The 12,927-nt window shown below is 46.0% G+C and overlaps 6 protein-coding genes across 6 annotated transcripts; 4 read left to right on the forward strand and 2 right to left on the reverse strand.

Annotated features, from left to right (window-relative positions):
* Positions 1-810: 810 nt before the first annotated feature.
* Positions 811-2,071, reverse strand: BDQ94DRAFT_164534 (uncharacterized protein; the record flags this gene model as incomplete). Its single annotated transcript, XM_026770040.1, has 6 exons — positions 811-932; positions 985-1,031; positions 1,342-1,442; positions 1,608-1,707; positions 1,819-1,844; positions 1,967-2,071. 6 exons carry the CDS (start codon positions 2,069-2,071, stop codon positions 811-813), a joined length of 501 nt encoding a protein of 166 aa, XP_026619393.1.
* Positions 1,589-4,043, forward strand: BDQ94DRAFT_155645 (SWIRM domain-containing protein). The gene has a single exon (XM_026768507.1). The coding sequence runs from the start codon at positions 2,272-2,274 to the stop codon at positions 3,451-3,453; it is 1,182 nt and encodes a 393-aa protein (XP_026619394.1). The 5' UTR covers positions 1,589-2,271; the 3' UTR covers positions 3,454-4,043.
* Positions 4,044-4,139: 96 nt separating this feature from the next.
* BDQ94DRAFT_21786 (CDC50/LEM3 family protein) lies at positions 4,140-5,973 on the forward strand. The gene is made up of 6 exons (XM_026775252.1): positions 4,140-4,377; positions 4,443-4,479; positions 4,527-4,623; positions 4,678-5,392; positions 5,444-5,606; positions 5,663-5,973. Exons 1-6 carry the CDS (start codon positions 4,281-4,283, stop codon positions 5,760-5,762), a joined length of 1,209 nt encoding a protein of 402 aa, XP_026619395.1. The 5' UTR covers positions 4,140-4,280; the 3' UTR covers positions 5,763-5,973.
* Positions 5,974-7,311, forward strand: BDQ94DRAFT_21787 (zinc metalloprotease). Its single transcript, XM_026775253.1, has 2 exons — positions 5,974-6,471; positions 6,538-7,311. The coding sequence occupies exons 1-2, from the start codon at positions 6,184-6,186 to the stop codon at positions 7,207-7,209; spliced, it is 960 nt and encodes a 319-aa protein (XP_026619396.1). The 5' UTR covers positions 5,974-6,183; the 3' UTR covers positions 7,210-7,311.
* On the reverse strand, positions 7,309-11,076 carry spt16 (chromatin-remodeling protein SPT16). The gene is made up of 7 exons (XM_026768508.1): positions 10,647-11,076; positions 10,503-10,587; positions 10,317-10,438; positions 10,101-10,253; positions 8,622-10,053; positions 7,974-8,572; positions 7,309-7,925 (listed from the first exon to the last, which is right to left on the reverse strand). Exons 1-7 carry the CDS (start codon positions 10,824-10,826, stop codon positions 7,434-7,436), a joined length of 3,063 nt encoding a protein of 1,020 aa, XP_026619397.1. The 5' UTR covers positions 10,827-11,076; the 3' UTR covers positions 7,309-7,433.
* A 139-nt stretch (positions 11,077-11,215) lies between these two features.
* BDQ94DRAFT_155656 (putative mitochondrial carrier protein) lies at positions 11,216-12,927 on the forward strand. Its single transcript, XM_026768509.1, has 3 exons — positions 11,216-11,664; positions 11,838-11,986; positions 12,043-12,927. Exons 1-3 carry the CDS (start codon positions 11,479-11,481, stop codon positions 12,899-12,901), a joined length of 1,194 nt encoding a protein of 397 aa, XP_026619398.1. The 5' UTR covers positions 11,216-11,478; the 3' UTR covers positions 12,902-12,927.

Raw genomic sequence — 12,927 nt, forward strand, 5'->3', positions numbered from 1 at the left:
AATTATTATTATTCTAGATATTATCATCATTATTATAATGATTTCACTGTAAATTTAAACTTAATCTACTTGATATTTTTTTGCAATTCTTCTAACAATATATAAAATTAGTTTAATTATCTTTATATATTAAATTCAGTACTTTAGTTCAGGGAGGAGAAAATAATATAATAAACTAGAATTAGATTATACTGGAAGATGAAATACATTCAGGATTATAATAATATCAGATTTTATAAATGATAAGATTATTTATAACATTCAAGGATTATTTCAATATTTATATTAGATTGCAATCTCTTATGTTATTTACTGATTCTGTAAGAATTAGTTTATTATATATAAACATTAAACTATCTTTATTACCATTAGATGCATCTACAGTGTTTTTTAGCTGATTCCTTACCTAGTCGACAGGCTTTCTATCCTGACAAGTAGATCCTATCATATAGATAAAATAAATCAGTATTGTTTAATCCATATAATCCAACAGATGATAAATATTATCAATAAAATCATAACTTGTAGACCAGATTACAAGATATTCCAAAGGGTCCCAGTCTCATAGACTGGTCTGTTCCGATCTATTGTAGGTATAAAGTAATTGTCATCAAAATGCCATGGAATTATTATTGTAGAGTTATAACAATCTGACTATACAATACTGTTTATAATAGAAAGACAACTTCCAAGTTCTTAGCTGAGGGCTCTCAAACATGAAGGATTCGGGCGGCGGGGTATCATTAAGGCCAGGGATCCTAGTTAAATACATACAAGGCTACCAGCCAATGTGGCTACATTCTGCCACCATTAGGGTAATTGTTTATGATTATGGAAAGTCACGACTGGGACCTTGCTCAGCTGACTGACTAACTTGCTCACACTGCCAACTATTACAATCAGCGCATGAGCGAAACATGCAGCATATTTGCCTGTTGGTAAAGTATATACAGTGTTACACTGAACATATTGCCTGTACTATACCTACGGAAAATGGATGACGACCGATTGCTAGGTTGTTGATCGGAGAACTGCAATTACATACACTCACTACTAATTACTCATGCAAGGGTCAACGGAGCCACTGCCTCATAACTCTCATTAACGGCTAAGTACCCCATGTGTATAATACGGGATGACTGGGAAGTCATGAAGGATGCCCAGTCTGACTTGTCAGGCAACAGTGGAATCAGTGGGGCTCAGTGTCAGCTAGGATTCAACCTGTTAGGCTTATATCTACTGTGTATTAGGCTGTAATGCAGCAACAGATGATCTGACTTTTGTAAGTACACAGTACGAAGTAGTCATAGTTTTCAGCCTAACATGCCGGAGAAAGCCTACCAGTCACAGTAAGTAGCCATTGGTGGGTACACCGCTAAACGGAATTGGTACCCCTCAATGGATCCCAAACAGACAGCCAACAGCATTTGTCCACCACCCCCCTTTTTCTATTATTACACAGTACCCAGTACTCGACCCCGCTTTCTCATGGCTGTTGTCGTCATGTGGTAGATCATTTACCAAACCCTCTCATCATATGGCTTTCCCATAACATCGTATCATTCGCTGTCAAAGCGCCAGGCCGTTCCTTCTGATTCATATTTGACTTGTAATTGCTCAAGCGCTAGGTCACCAGCCTCAACCTCTAATCTTGCTCCCCAGCTGTCCGGTGTTGGGCGTTTGGGATTAGACGCTGGCACGGTTCCCCTTTACTGCCACGCGCCAACCCCGCATGAACAATGTTGATGTATTTCATCAGTGTTAGTACTTAGTTCCCATCCGGCACATTGACTCATACGCCTGAGTGCCGATTTTTACCCGTCGATGGGAACCAGCTCGTTGTCCTACAAGTCTTAATTGATTCTGCTCCTCAAGAGAATCACATTGTTGAGAGTAAACTTGGACACGCAATACGAAACACCAGGAGAAATAGATTGATTACTCATAATCATTGACTCTAGCCTACTCGGCCATTGTGAGCCTTATCGCCGAGACCTAAGCCATATCCATTTATTGCCACCAGACAAAGAGGCGGCCCTGACAAATCATTTGCACGTGTGTCTGCCAACATTATTGCCAAACATCTGTTCCATTGACTTCCATATCACCATCTCATCAGCGTACAAACGTTCTTTCGCCTTCAAACAGACGACTGCCTGAAACTGACCTCAGAAGCAGATTTCGTGTATTTATTCTCAGCTAGTCGTCCCACCCCGTATTCCGCTCACCTTTCTACTGTGAAGCAATTCAACCATCAGATTGTTCTAGGCGATGACCTCATTCACTGCTGCTTCTTTGACCAGTCGTGGTGATAAGGTCAATATGAGTCGTCTGCCGTCTGTTTCGAGTTTAATGTCCCCCCCAGAGTCCAAACCTCTCGAGAGCTTCAGTCCCACCACAATTTCACCGTATACAATGTCCCAGGATCCGTCGTATAGCCATGATGTGAGGCTGCCTCCTATGCCGAGTGATCACAAGCGAACACAGTCAGAAATGGACTTGCCATCGCCGCCGGTCACTCCCTATACTGGGAATAAGAAACGGCGATCGAATGGATCAGAACCGATTGACAAGGATGCCGTCGTCGGTTCCTCTAGGGACCCTGTTCTCTTCCCCCGCCACGAAGGCCTTACTGATATTGCCACTGATGAGCCATTGTTTGGGTCCATGCTCCCTCCGTCTGCGGAAGCGCTGGTTGACCAACATATAAATTCTCACATGGCGAGATTTGAGAATAAACTTAACAAGCCGACGCGTGACGAATATCTTCTAGCCCTTTCATGCGTACCGATTGTATCTGCTCAATTTAACCGGAACCCAGCAGCATGGGCTAGGGAAGAGCGGGAGACTTTAGAACGCCAGCTTTTGATGATGAATCGGTGTCGTCCACGTGCTATAGATGCGAAACTGAAGAAGATTGCACCGGCTCCTGCAAAGAGGGCAGTTGCTGCCCAGCCTCGTCTGCAACGCACACCCAGGGTAAAGCGGACACCCAAGTCCACACCGAAGCAAAGGATCCTCGACACATTTGACTCACCCCCGTCGAGTGCCAAGCCGCCTCGCGCCATAGGCACAAACCGGGATGACACAGATTACAATTCCATCAAGGACTATTCTCCTTCAATAGAGACCCTAGGAGGCAACGCAAAGGCACTAAAGGCAGACTGGAAAGGCCAAGTGTTAGATCTTAGCCATGATCCGGACCGGCACTTGCTGAGCTCTGCAGAGCTCAACCTTGCTGCTACTTTAAGGCTGTCATGTGCGACCTATCTATGCAGCAAGCGTCGCATTTTCGAAGCCCGGGTGAAGGCTTTGAATGTTGGTAAGGAATTTCGGAAGACCGATGCTCAGCAGGCTTGCAAAATTGATGTCAATAAAGCAAGCAAGCTCTGGACGGCGTATGAGCGGGTTGGTTGGTTTGATCCCGAACATTTCCGACAGTATCGAAGATGATATGCTTGGAACTGTCGAACCCTGCGGATCCCGATGGTCTGCCCCATTGATATACTGGTAACACCCACTATGATGCGTTAGAGACATGGTCACATGTCTGTATTATCATCAGCCCAAATGCATTTCTCAACTCACAATTTTCGCTCCCGTCAATTAGCCATCGGATATTGATATGGTACTTACGTTTGTCACTGAGCATAGCTGGATTCTCTGCAACAAGTGGCAAGGCTGCATACGGTGTTATATTGCTCTTCCACTTTCCCATTCCCCTTCGTTGCGTTAGCCGTTAAATTCGGATGGTATCGATTTGATTTAACACTTGGCGTCTTCAGACACCTTTCAATCACCCTTATTCTTGTCCGGCGTTATTGTCTTTAAAGGGCTGGAACAATTGGCTTTGATGGGTTAGGTTTTGTGTTTCTTGTGTCGTTCGCCTGACTACTATTCTGACGGCTTGCAATGGCGTCTGGTTTTTCTTTAGAGTGGTAGATTGTTCTCGTTGCTCAATTGACACGTTGGCATCATTAAGTCAACAATATGGTAGCACTAGTCAGTCCTGTAGTGACGATCCATGTACAGGAACCTCGGAGCGTCCGAGAAACAAAAATAATGGTCATGACAATGTAACAGTGTCCCCCCAAGCGGATGTCGGGACGTCAAAGCCCGCCAATTACGCAATCCCGTCGCCTGCTAAGCCTGCGCCACCATCATTCACTCTCACTCTGTATCCATTATTATATTTACTTCTCCAGAGTATCACTTCTTCTGGTGCTTCTGCAACTGCTGTAGTAATCTTTCAGGACATTTAATGGATGATTTGAACCACAATGTCCCATCCCGACGCGACCCGTGCGGAGTCTTTGGACGACCAAGAACATAGGGGGGAGGTTGACGATAAGAAGCCTAAGAATAGGAGACCAGCAAGTGAGGCTTTGACTTGATCTGAATGAGATGAACTATTCTTCATTAACACTAGCTTATTCCCACAGATACTGCTTTCAGACAGCAGCGCTTGAAAGCCTGGCAGTAAGCTACTTAGATGGTATATCCTGCTTTCGTGCTGACGCATATAGACCAATATTGACCCCAAAGAGCGTACTGCCTCTTTTCTTTGTTATTGGTGTGATATTTGCCCCCATTGGTGGTTTGTTACTGTGGGCCAGTTCACAGGTATGTAATACCTCCCAAAGGGCACCTTCTCGATAACCAACAAGCGATCACCAGGTACAAGAGATTGTCATAGACTATTCTGAATGTGCTGAGAAGGCGCCCACCTCCTATGCGGCTTCGATTTCAGATCAAGTCAAATCCTCGTTCAAATCATCAGGCGAACAATCTACTCCAACTTGGCAAAGATTCAATGAAAGCGGAACTACAATCTGTCGATTGACCTTTAAAATTCCGGATACCTTGGAGCCACCTGTGCTTTTATATTATCGCTTAACGAACTTCTATCAGAATCATCGGAGATATGTGAAGTCCATGGACACAGACCAGCTGAAAGGAAAAGCAGTTGACAACAGCACCATAGATGGTGGCTCTTGCGACCCCCTCAAACTTGACCCTTCAACTGGCAAAGCATACTATCCATGCGGCCTTATAGCTAACTCTCAGTTTAACGATACCATCCGCAGCCCACAGCTTCTGAGTGGTGGTGTGACTGCAGAGACCTACAACATGACTAATAAAGGCATTGCCTGGGACAGTGACAAGCAGCTCATCAAGAAGACGCAGTATAATAAATGGCAGGTGGTTCCTCCGCCTAATTGGCATGATCGCTACCCTAACGGTTATGTCGACGGTATACCTAATCTTCATGAAGACGAAGAGTTCATGGTATGGATGAGAACTGCCGCGCTGCCGGCTTTCAGTAAGCTATCCCGCAGAAACGACACAACGGCAATGACTGCAGGAGTCTATCAACTGGACATTGAGGACCGTAAGATTTAAGAAATAACTTAACATTAAGGTTAGCGCTAACCGCGTACAGGCTTTCCTGTCACTGAGTACGGAGGTACTAAATCGATACTCATATCAACACGGACTGTGATGGGCGGTCAAAACCCATTCATGGGTATTGCCTACGTCGTTGTAGGTGGCCTGTGCATTGTTCTTGGGGCATTGTTTACTATTGCACATCTTGTTCGGCCGAGGTAAGGAGATTTGATGAACTTGACGTATTTTGTCCGTGCCTAGGCTGACTTATTAGGAAACTTGGCGACCACACTTATTTGACCTGGAACAATGAGCAGGAGAGCTCGGCTGTGGCAACCGGGCGGGATGGCAGATTTGGCTCTCATGCTACTTAAGAAGCATACCTTTACTTTCCCTTGCTCTTCTTAGTCTACGGACATAATTTACACAGTGGATTGATACGAGGCGTTTGTAGGTGGCGTTCCTGAAGAGGATCTGATACCCACTGGTTTTCCCAGTGGGCCTATGTTTTCGTGATAGTTTCGGCATTTCTATCCATCTAGGAAAATTTTGATGGCACCTGCTAGTCGATGTGCCCTTCCTGATGGAGCGATCTCAAAGTGTCAAATTTCTCGGCGAAACGCGTCTACCCCTTCTTTGGGATAATTCCCTGGTATGCAGCATTCCTGACACGAGGGATTGTTTGGGATTCCCCAGATTCCACGTAGCGGTTGGCAATGATGCTTATGATTTTATAATTCTCATCTTGTCCTTTGTCCTCGGTGCAGTAGAAAATCTTCACTGCCCGATACCAATATGACATTGTTACTCAACTTCCACGCGCTCTTTACAGTCATTCTTGTTGCCAATCTTTCAACCAGATGCAGCGCACTGCTCTCTGGACGTGACTTTTGCTCCACGCCAGCGCCCGGTGAGTCACTCCGAGCGGAGCATAGGAGGCTGTATGATGTACAGGCCCAACGTGACAGCACCGCCGAGGAGAGCCGGGAGGTGGTGCCTTGGATTGAAATCGAGACATGGTTTCATATTGTAAGCAGCAATGAAGCAGCAAACACAGTATCAGACGACATGATCACCAGCCAGGTCCGTCACCATTCAACTTTTGACCCATGCCTGCGCAATGTCGTGTTTTGGACTAACAAGTCCTAGCTTTCCTATCTTCAGAAGGCATATGAAAGTGCGACTATCACCTATCGGTTGGAGGGCATAACTCGTCACATAAATGACTCGTGGGCGCGAAATGATGATGAACTGGGGATGAAGAATGCCCTACGAAGGGGCAATTATGGCACATTAAATGTCTATTTCCAAACAGATCTCCAGGCGTCATCCGACGAGAATTCTCGGGACTATCCAAATGACGGTAACCGACGAACAGATGTGTCAGATCAATCATCATCAACTGTCCTAGGCTTCTGTACGTTGCCTGACCCGAGTGTGAATTCCAGCAGCCCTCGTTCCAGCTACATCAAGGATGGTTGTAACGTGTTAGCGGATACCATGCCGGGTGGTAGTTTAGCGCAGTACAACAAAGGCGGCACAGCGGTTCATGAGGTTGGCCATTGGAATGGGCTGCTGCATACGTTCGAAGGTGAATCGTGCTCCCCTGATAATGAAGGAGATTACATTGATGACACCCCAGAGCAATCTGAGCCTACGAGCGGATGTCCCGCCGAGAAAGATTCATGCCCCGATCTTCCTGGCCTTGATGCTATTCATAATTTTATGGACTATTCATCTGATGACTGTTATGAGAGTTTTACTCCAGATCAAGCGGAGAGAATGAGGAGTATGTGGTCCGCTATGCGGGAAGGGAAGTGACGGACGGACTCCAAGGGTATATAATTTGCACATATACCAGCTATAGATAGACAACTATGGTAGCACGAATATTGATGTCAACATCTTGGTCTTTCAATTCCGTGGGAATTGACTATCACAATTCATGAACCTTTTGTAGAATTTGTGTATTGGAGAGCGATTGATGCAAACTAGACACTCGTTCGAAATTCACAGCTAGCTGTCATGTGGAATGCGAAATCAGATCATCGCTTGCGCTTTTTTCCACGATCTTCATCGTCCAGGCCACTTTCCCTGTCCTTTTTCTTTGCCTTTGATTCGAGTTCGTCCCAGTCTTCACCACTCTCTTCGTCGGCACTAAAGTCATCGCTAGCCTCGGCACTGGCATCATCGTCGAACTCACTGTCGTCTTCTGAACTCTCGTCGGCCGCCGCAAGCTCTGATTCAGAAAGCTCAAATGCGGACTCCTCTTCTTCGTCCGATCCGCCCTCTGAATCCGACTCTGCGGCCAAAAATGACCAGCCCCCATCAGCGAAGAAACCATACGGGTCACTCACGACTGTTTTCATGATTGTTGTCCAGTTTAGGTTCAGTGGACCCTCTGTGAATGCGATATCAACAGAATCTAGCCAGTCTTTAACACCCTCTAGCGATTCGACAGGGATCGTATTGATATGAACAGGGGCCCTGTGGAAATCCTTGAAAACAAAAACCAGATCAAAGTTTTTGAGTCCAAACTAATGACATTAGGAGTAGTAAATACCAGTGATAAGGTTCCCACTTACCTGTACTCTCTCTAAATGAGCAATCTCTACCTCATTCAGAGTAATCACCAGGAATGGCGGCTCTGTCAATTGGACAAGAGCATCTGTTGTGGGTTGAATCAGAACATTAGAGCGATTTGGAACGCCAGTGAAACCAATTTCTCTGAAAGGGATGTCAACATCGACGCTTTCGTCTTTCCCAGCATCTGCAATCTTTTCGGCGAAAGCCTTGAACTCCCGATCTAGAGCGGCTCTCCGCCGTCTCTCTTCCTGTTCGGCTTCGAATTCCTCCTCATCCCCATAACGATGCTTGCGCCTACGATTGCCGGTCTCATCGAACTGCATCTCGGTTGCCTCCCTGTAGAACTGCACGTCTCTAGTCTTCCTTTTCCCTATCATTATAGGTGTTTTCAAATGAACATGTATCAGAACAATCAACTCGTGAGCGCAAGGTTGGAAAAACAAGTGCTTCACGTTGCTGAACAGGACATCGACATGTTCATTCCGAAAAGGTGACATGTAACGAAGACCGTTCTGATGGATCTCGACTTCCCCTGGAACACGTTTACCATCCAGAGGAGGCCGAAGATATACGTCAGGCAGTTTGACAGGACGACGATCTAACCTAGTCAGTCTACGTCTTTCAGAATGTTGAGAGGCAATACTTACTCCTAATTTCAACCAATTTGTCCTGTTCTACCACATCTTCCATTTCCTTCTTCTCTTGTTCGCGCCGCAGAGCATTCTTTCGAAGTTCTGTGATGTCTTGAGCAATTTGGGCCAGTCGGTCATTGTCCTTGGACCGGAGTGTCAAATTGCGCAGAAAATGTGCGGAAAGGTCCTCAAAAGGCTGGTCATCCTTTCGGCCCACGCCTTGGCCCGGTGAAAGGAAATTGATTCGGAGATATGCATACTCTCCCTCGTCACTTTTGCTAGCATTTTTGATCGTGTTAATATGGAAGGGTACTGGCCGACCCATGATTGGCACAATAACAGTGGAAGCCTTCTGATCTACATAGACGGTTAGGTCTTTCACTCTCGTTGGCAGCTGATTGTCTCTCTTGTAGGACTCGAATCTCTTAAACTTTTTCTGTGTGACTCCGTTATCATCGCCAGTGGTTCCGGCAAATCTGTCCAGACCTTCCTTGGTCTTTTTGCCAGCCAACTCCTTTTGATGTTCACGTCGCCGTGCCTCGGCACCTTCATTGATCTGAGTGGGTCGTTCAGCACGAAGCTTCGTTCTTGTAACATTCCTATTGGCAACAGCGCTTGATTTAGCCTCCTTCTTCTCCTTTACTGGTCTCTGAGGCTCTTCTTCATCCCCAAAGTAGAACGACACAGAGTCCATGTCAACACCAGCATCTTTCGTGAACACCAGAGGCCCAGTTTCTCCGACGCGAACAGTGTCTGTAATGACCATCGAATAGACGGTTCTATTCTTGTCTTTGATGCTCGAATCTTCAACATCAGTCAGACCAACTGTGACAGCGAATGTCATTCCGCTCTTCAAAACTTTATCGTTCTTTCCATTGAGGATCATATTAGCGTCTCGAAGCTCAATTCCTATGCCAGCACCAACAGCTTTCAGAAAATGGGATTCAAGCTCAGGCTTCTTTGTCCGAACCAGGTTGATCGCCTTGCTGTATAGGTCCTTAGCCACGGCCCCGTCACGGACGTCTTTCAAAATCGCTTCGCGGACGTTTAGTAGGAAGGCGTAGTTTGCCTCCTGAGATTTCGTTGGGTCAACTAGATAGGTGCGCGCAATCATCGAACTGTAGGTCTTATAACGAATGCCGAAACCAGCAATTATTATCCCCGGCTGCAAATTGTTGTTGTCCGATATCGCAGTCAGCTTGAGATCATATTTCCCCCCGCTTTGTATCACTGGTCCATATGCCCAATCGATTTGTTGAGGGTCGAATTCTGCCGGCAATTTTGCTAACTTGTTGAAAAATTTCGCGTCATCTATCTTCGCATCAATCCGCATTGAAAGAGCTTTATGGCTCATTTGCTTCTCTTCATCAAGTAGGCGAGACATTTCATCAACGAAGTACTCAGACATCAGACCACTGCATGCCCGCGACGCATTACGTATTGATACCTTTGTCGCGTTAGCCAGTCCCACCTCCGAAGACATGCAAAACTCACTAATTCATCAGTATCCTTGACAGAGAGAGTAGCAGAGAGAGCGGGCGAAATATCAACTTCTTCAACTTCATTTGACAAAGTTGCATAAGCCTTCTTCCAATCTTCTGCGAAAGGACCTGCGGTTGTGTCTTTCGGCAACACGCCAACCTTTTTCTTATTATCCCAGGACAGTCAGTTCCACCCAAGGACGCTCAAGTTGTGGAGAGTAGGACTCACGCCGGCATTTTTGATAACGTCAATGCACTTTTCAAACGATTTCATCTTCTCATCCGGATTCTTCGACGTCACTAATATCTCCACGGGAATCTTGCCACCTTTCAAGGGCTCAAGGTGCTTAGCTGTAATTAAACGTGCATGTCAGTAATCAAGGCACTGCCAAATTCATATCATATGATAAATCACCTTTCTTCGCTGTAGTCACCACATACACCATCTCTGTTGTAAGAACTAGAAGCGTAGCGGGAAATTCATAGCCAAGGAGCCAGAACTATTATTGATTATAGGTGAGCCGACAAGAATATAATAAAGGGCTATTGGAAGACATACGTGCATTGCGTTGTTCTTCTGAAAGCTGTTTGCTTCGTCGGTTTTGCCCATTAGGATGACAATCGACGAGACACCACCGAAGTTAGCATGACTAGATCGTTTGTCGGCTTTCCATGCACCATAGAAGCTTGATAATCTATTGAAGAAGGTAGATTTGTCTATCACAATCTCTTCGGCCATGATGTGAGTGTGTCAATGGGTGCAGCCTGCCAGCTTGTTGTAAACAATTCAGCTTGTGCAGAAAGTCCCCGTGGGAACCTTGAGAGGTAGGATGAAATTTAGTGGAGGGCAGCGAGCAGATTTTCGTAATGGGATACTTAAAGTACCAGATTGGCAGAAGGCTAAAGAAATGAATGTACTGGAGGATATCTTCACTTGAGCAATGAATGAGAGTAGATTGGGTCTCATTGACTAGCTCTTACTTCTGTAGAAGAAACTAAGATAGGGTAGCGCAAACGCGAAACCTCCGAAGGCGCGTTTCGCCTCAAGTGTTCCTGACAAATCAGCGATGTTTGAGTTGTTTGCTCAAAAGTACCCTTCCGTACTACCTCTCCACCTGAAGGGTAAATATTCATATTCACTATTTTAAGTATCTCGTGAGCGATTCACTTATAGCTCCTCATATGAAGCTGTCATTAGTCACCATCTGTTTTCGTCATAGCTGTCCTCACCATACGAGTTAGCCCTCATTCAGTGTACAATGTGCCTCTAGTTAGGAACTTTTTCATGGAACCTTGCAGAGCGGGCTGGCAATGTTGTTGAAATAAGCGCTATGCTTATGTTTGTATCACTGATAAACTATCATCTCTAATGCTTTCTCACACGCCTCAGCATGGCCACTACTCAGACATTACCCACATTTGACCATACCTCGAGCTTGGATTCGGGGAACTCGTCACGCAGAAATCCGCGACAGAATGCAGCCACTGGTGCCTCTGCTGCGGGAGTGCGTGCTCTTAGTGCACAACTGGTTGCATTCTACTTCAGAGCACCTATCAAGGCATTTTTTCGCACCCGAGTTGAGTATGATTCTTGATTATCTCTTGGATATTGTCCTTTCAGTCACTGACAGCCCATCCTCTCGTTCAGTTATATGGTATGCGGTTGCATTGTTCCTTCGCCGGCCTGGTTGCACTGATCTCTGGAGTCCATGTCAACTGATCTATATGGCTCTTCCTATTATTTCGCTAGGCCTTCGCTAGAGCCGTCAATCCTCATTCTGCGAAATCCGGTTGGTCTCTGCACACAACCACTCCGGGGTTACTTGTCCATGCCGTTCGCACATACGGGTGGCGCTTCATTCCTAATCAAGTTATGCCGCCTCTCCTAGCAAATGCTGGGTTGGTTTACCTAGCCTCAAACTTGGTTACATGGGTTGTCTAACTGCTATAGATAGGATTGGCGCCGTCCTTTATACATCTTATCTACAAGTCCTTGGTGCTTTGTACGAACCAGCGTCTCAAGGCATCAAACGCGTATACCCACCTGCTCCACCTTCAAGCACATTTGCAGCTGGACTTATAGCGGGCACAATTCAGTCAATAGTAGCGGCTCCTCTGGATGCGCTTCAGGTCCGCCTCCGAGCGAGTGACTTGCTAGAGGGCCCCTACAAGAGCATGTGGCATTATGGCCGCCATAAACTCAATCAAATTGGGGTGCGTGGTATCTTCGCAGGGTGGGGCTTATCCTTCACGCGCGACGCTTTTGGTTATGCAGTATTTTTCTCTTTCTTTGAGTTCGTGAAGTCGCAAGCCTACTATTCATTTCTGACCTGGTACTACGGCTCACGGCGGACTCATTACGTGGAACAGTCACAGCACATCCAGTCGAGTGACCGCGGTGTACCGCTCATAAGACCACATTATGCTCTGGAGCCATGTTTCTTGATGGCTGCAGGTGTTGCAGCTTCAATTGCTCAACAGAGTATACAGCACCCGCTAAGTGCTATTCAAAGCCTCCATGTTGCCCGCTTGGAATACATTGACCATCAGGCGAGTCTTCATCCTTCAAAAAGGGAAATGCTACGCCTGTACTACTCTGCATACCAAGAAACCTTGAAAAGATGCAGGAGGAAGGCATATAGGGCAGGTGGCTGGCGTCGTTGGTTGTTTCGTGGGTTTGCAAGGGACGCTATTCGTCAGGTACCTAGCACTAGTGCAGGCTTGGTGATATTCGAGGTGGTGCGTCGTAAGTACGCTAATATGGCAGACGCTGTATATATCCAGAAAGATGGTTATGACATTCTTTTAGCATGATAAACATGCTGGTTCAATCATTGCGC

This window comes from Aspergillus welwitschiae (assembly GCF_003344945.1).
Source record: "Aspergillus welwitschiae strain CBS 139.54b unplaced genomic scaffold BDQ94scaffold_126, whole genome shotgun sequence".
NCBI classification, from domain to species: Eukaryota; Fungi; Ascomycota; class Eurotiomycetes; order Eurotiales; family Aspergillaceae; genus Aspergillus; species Aspergillus welwitschiae.

Bases quoted from the DNA above. Each gene is read 5' to 3' on its own strand.
- BDQ94DRAFT_155645 (XM_026768507.1), top strand. From the start codon at position 2,272: ATGACCTCATTCACTGCTGCTTCTTTGACCAGTCGTGGTGATAAGGTC.
- BDQ94DRAFT_21786 (XM_026775252.1), top strand. From the start codon at position 4,281: ATGTCCCATCCCGACGCGACCCGTGCGGAGTCTTTGGACGACCAAGAA. The intron at 5,393-5,443 runs GTAAGATTTAAG...AACCGCGTACAG, and splicing joins TCAACTGGACATTGAGGACC to GCTTTCCTGTCACTGAGTAC. The intron at 5,607-5,662 runs GTAAGGAGATTT...CTGACTTATTAG, and splicing joins GCACATCTTGTTCGGCCGAG to GAAACTTGGCGACCACACTT.
- BDQ94DRAFT_21787 (XM_026775253.1), top strand. From the start codon at position 6,184: ATGACATTGTTACTCAACTTCCACGCGCTCTTTACAGTCATTCTTGTT. The intron at 6,472-6,537 runs GTCCGTCACCAT...AACAAGTCCTAG, and splicing joins ACGACATGATCACCAGCCAG to CTTTCCTATCTTCAGAAGGC.
- spt16 (XM_026768508.1), bottom strand. From the start codon at position 10,826: ATGGCCGAAGAGATTGTGATAGACAAATCTACCTTCTTCAATAGATTA. The intron at 10,054-10,100 runs GTGAGTTTTGCA...AACGCGACAAAG, and splicing joins TCAAGGATACTGATGAATTA to GTATCAATACGTAATGCGTC. The intron at 8,573-8,621 runs GTAAGTATTGCC...TGACTAGGTTAG, and splicing joins CAAATTGGTTGAAATTAGGA to ATCGTCGTCCTGTCAAACTG.
- BDQ94DRAFT_155656 (XM_026768509.1), top strand. From the start codon at position 11,479: ATGGCCACTACTCAGACATTACCCACATTTGACCATACCTCGAGCTTG. The intron at 11,665-11,837 runs GTTGAGTATGAT...TTATTTCGCTAG, and splicing joins AGGCATTTTTTCGCACCCGA to GCCTTCGCTAGAGCCGTCAA. The intron at 11,987-12,042 runs GTTGGTTTACCT...TGCTATAGATAG, and splicing joins CCTCTCCTAGCAAATGCTGG to GATTGGCGCCGTCCTTTATA.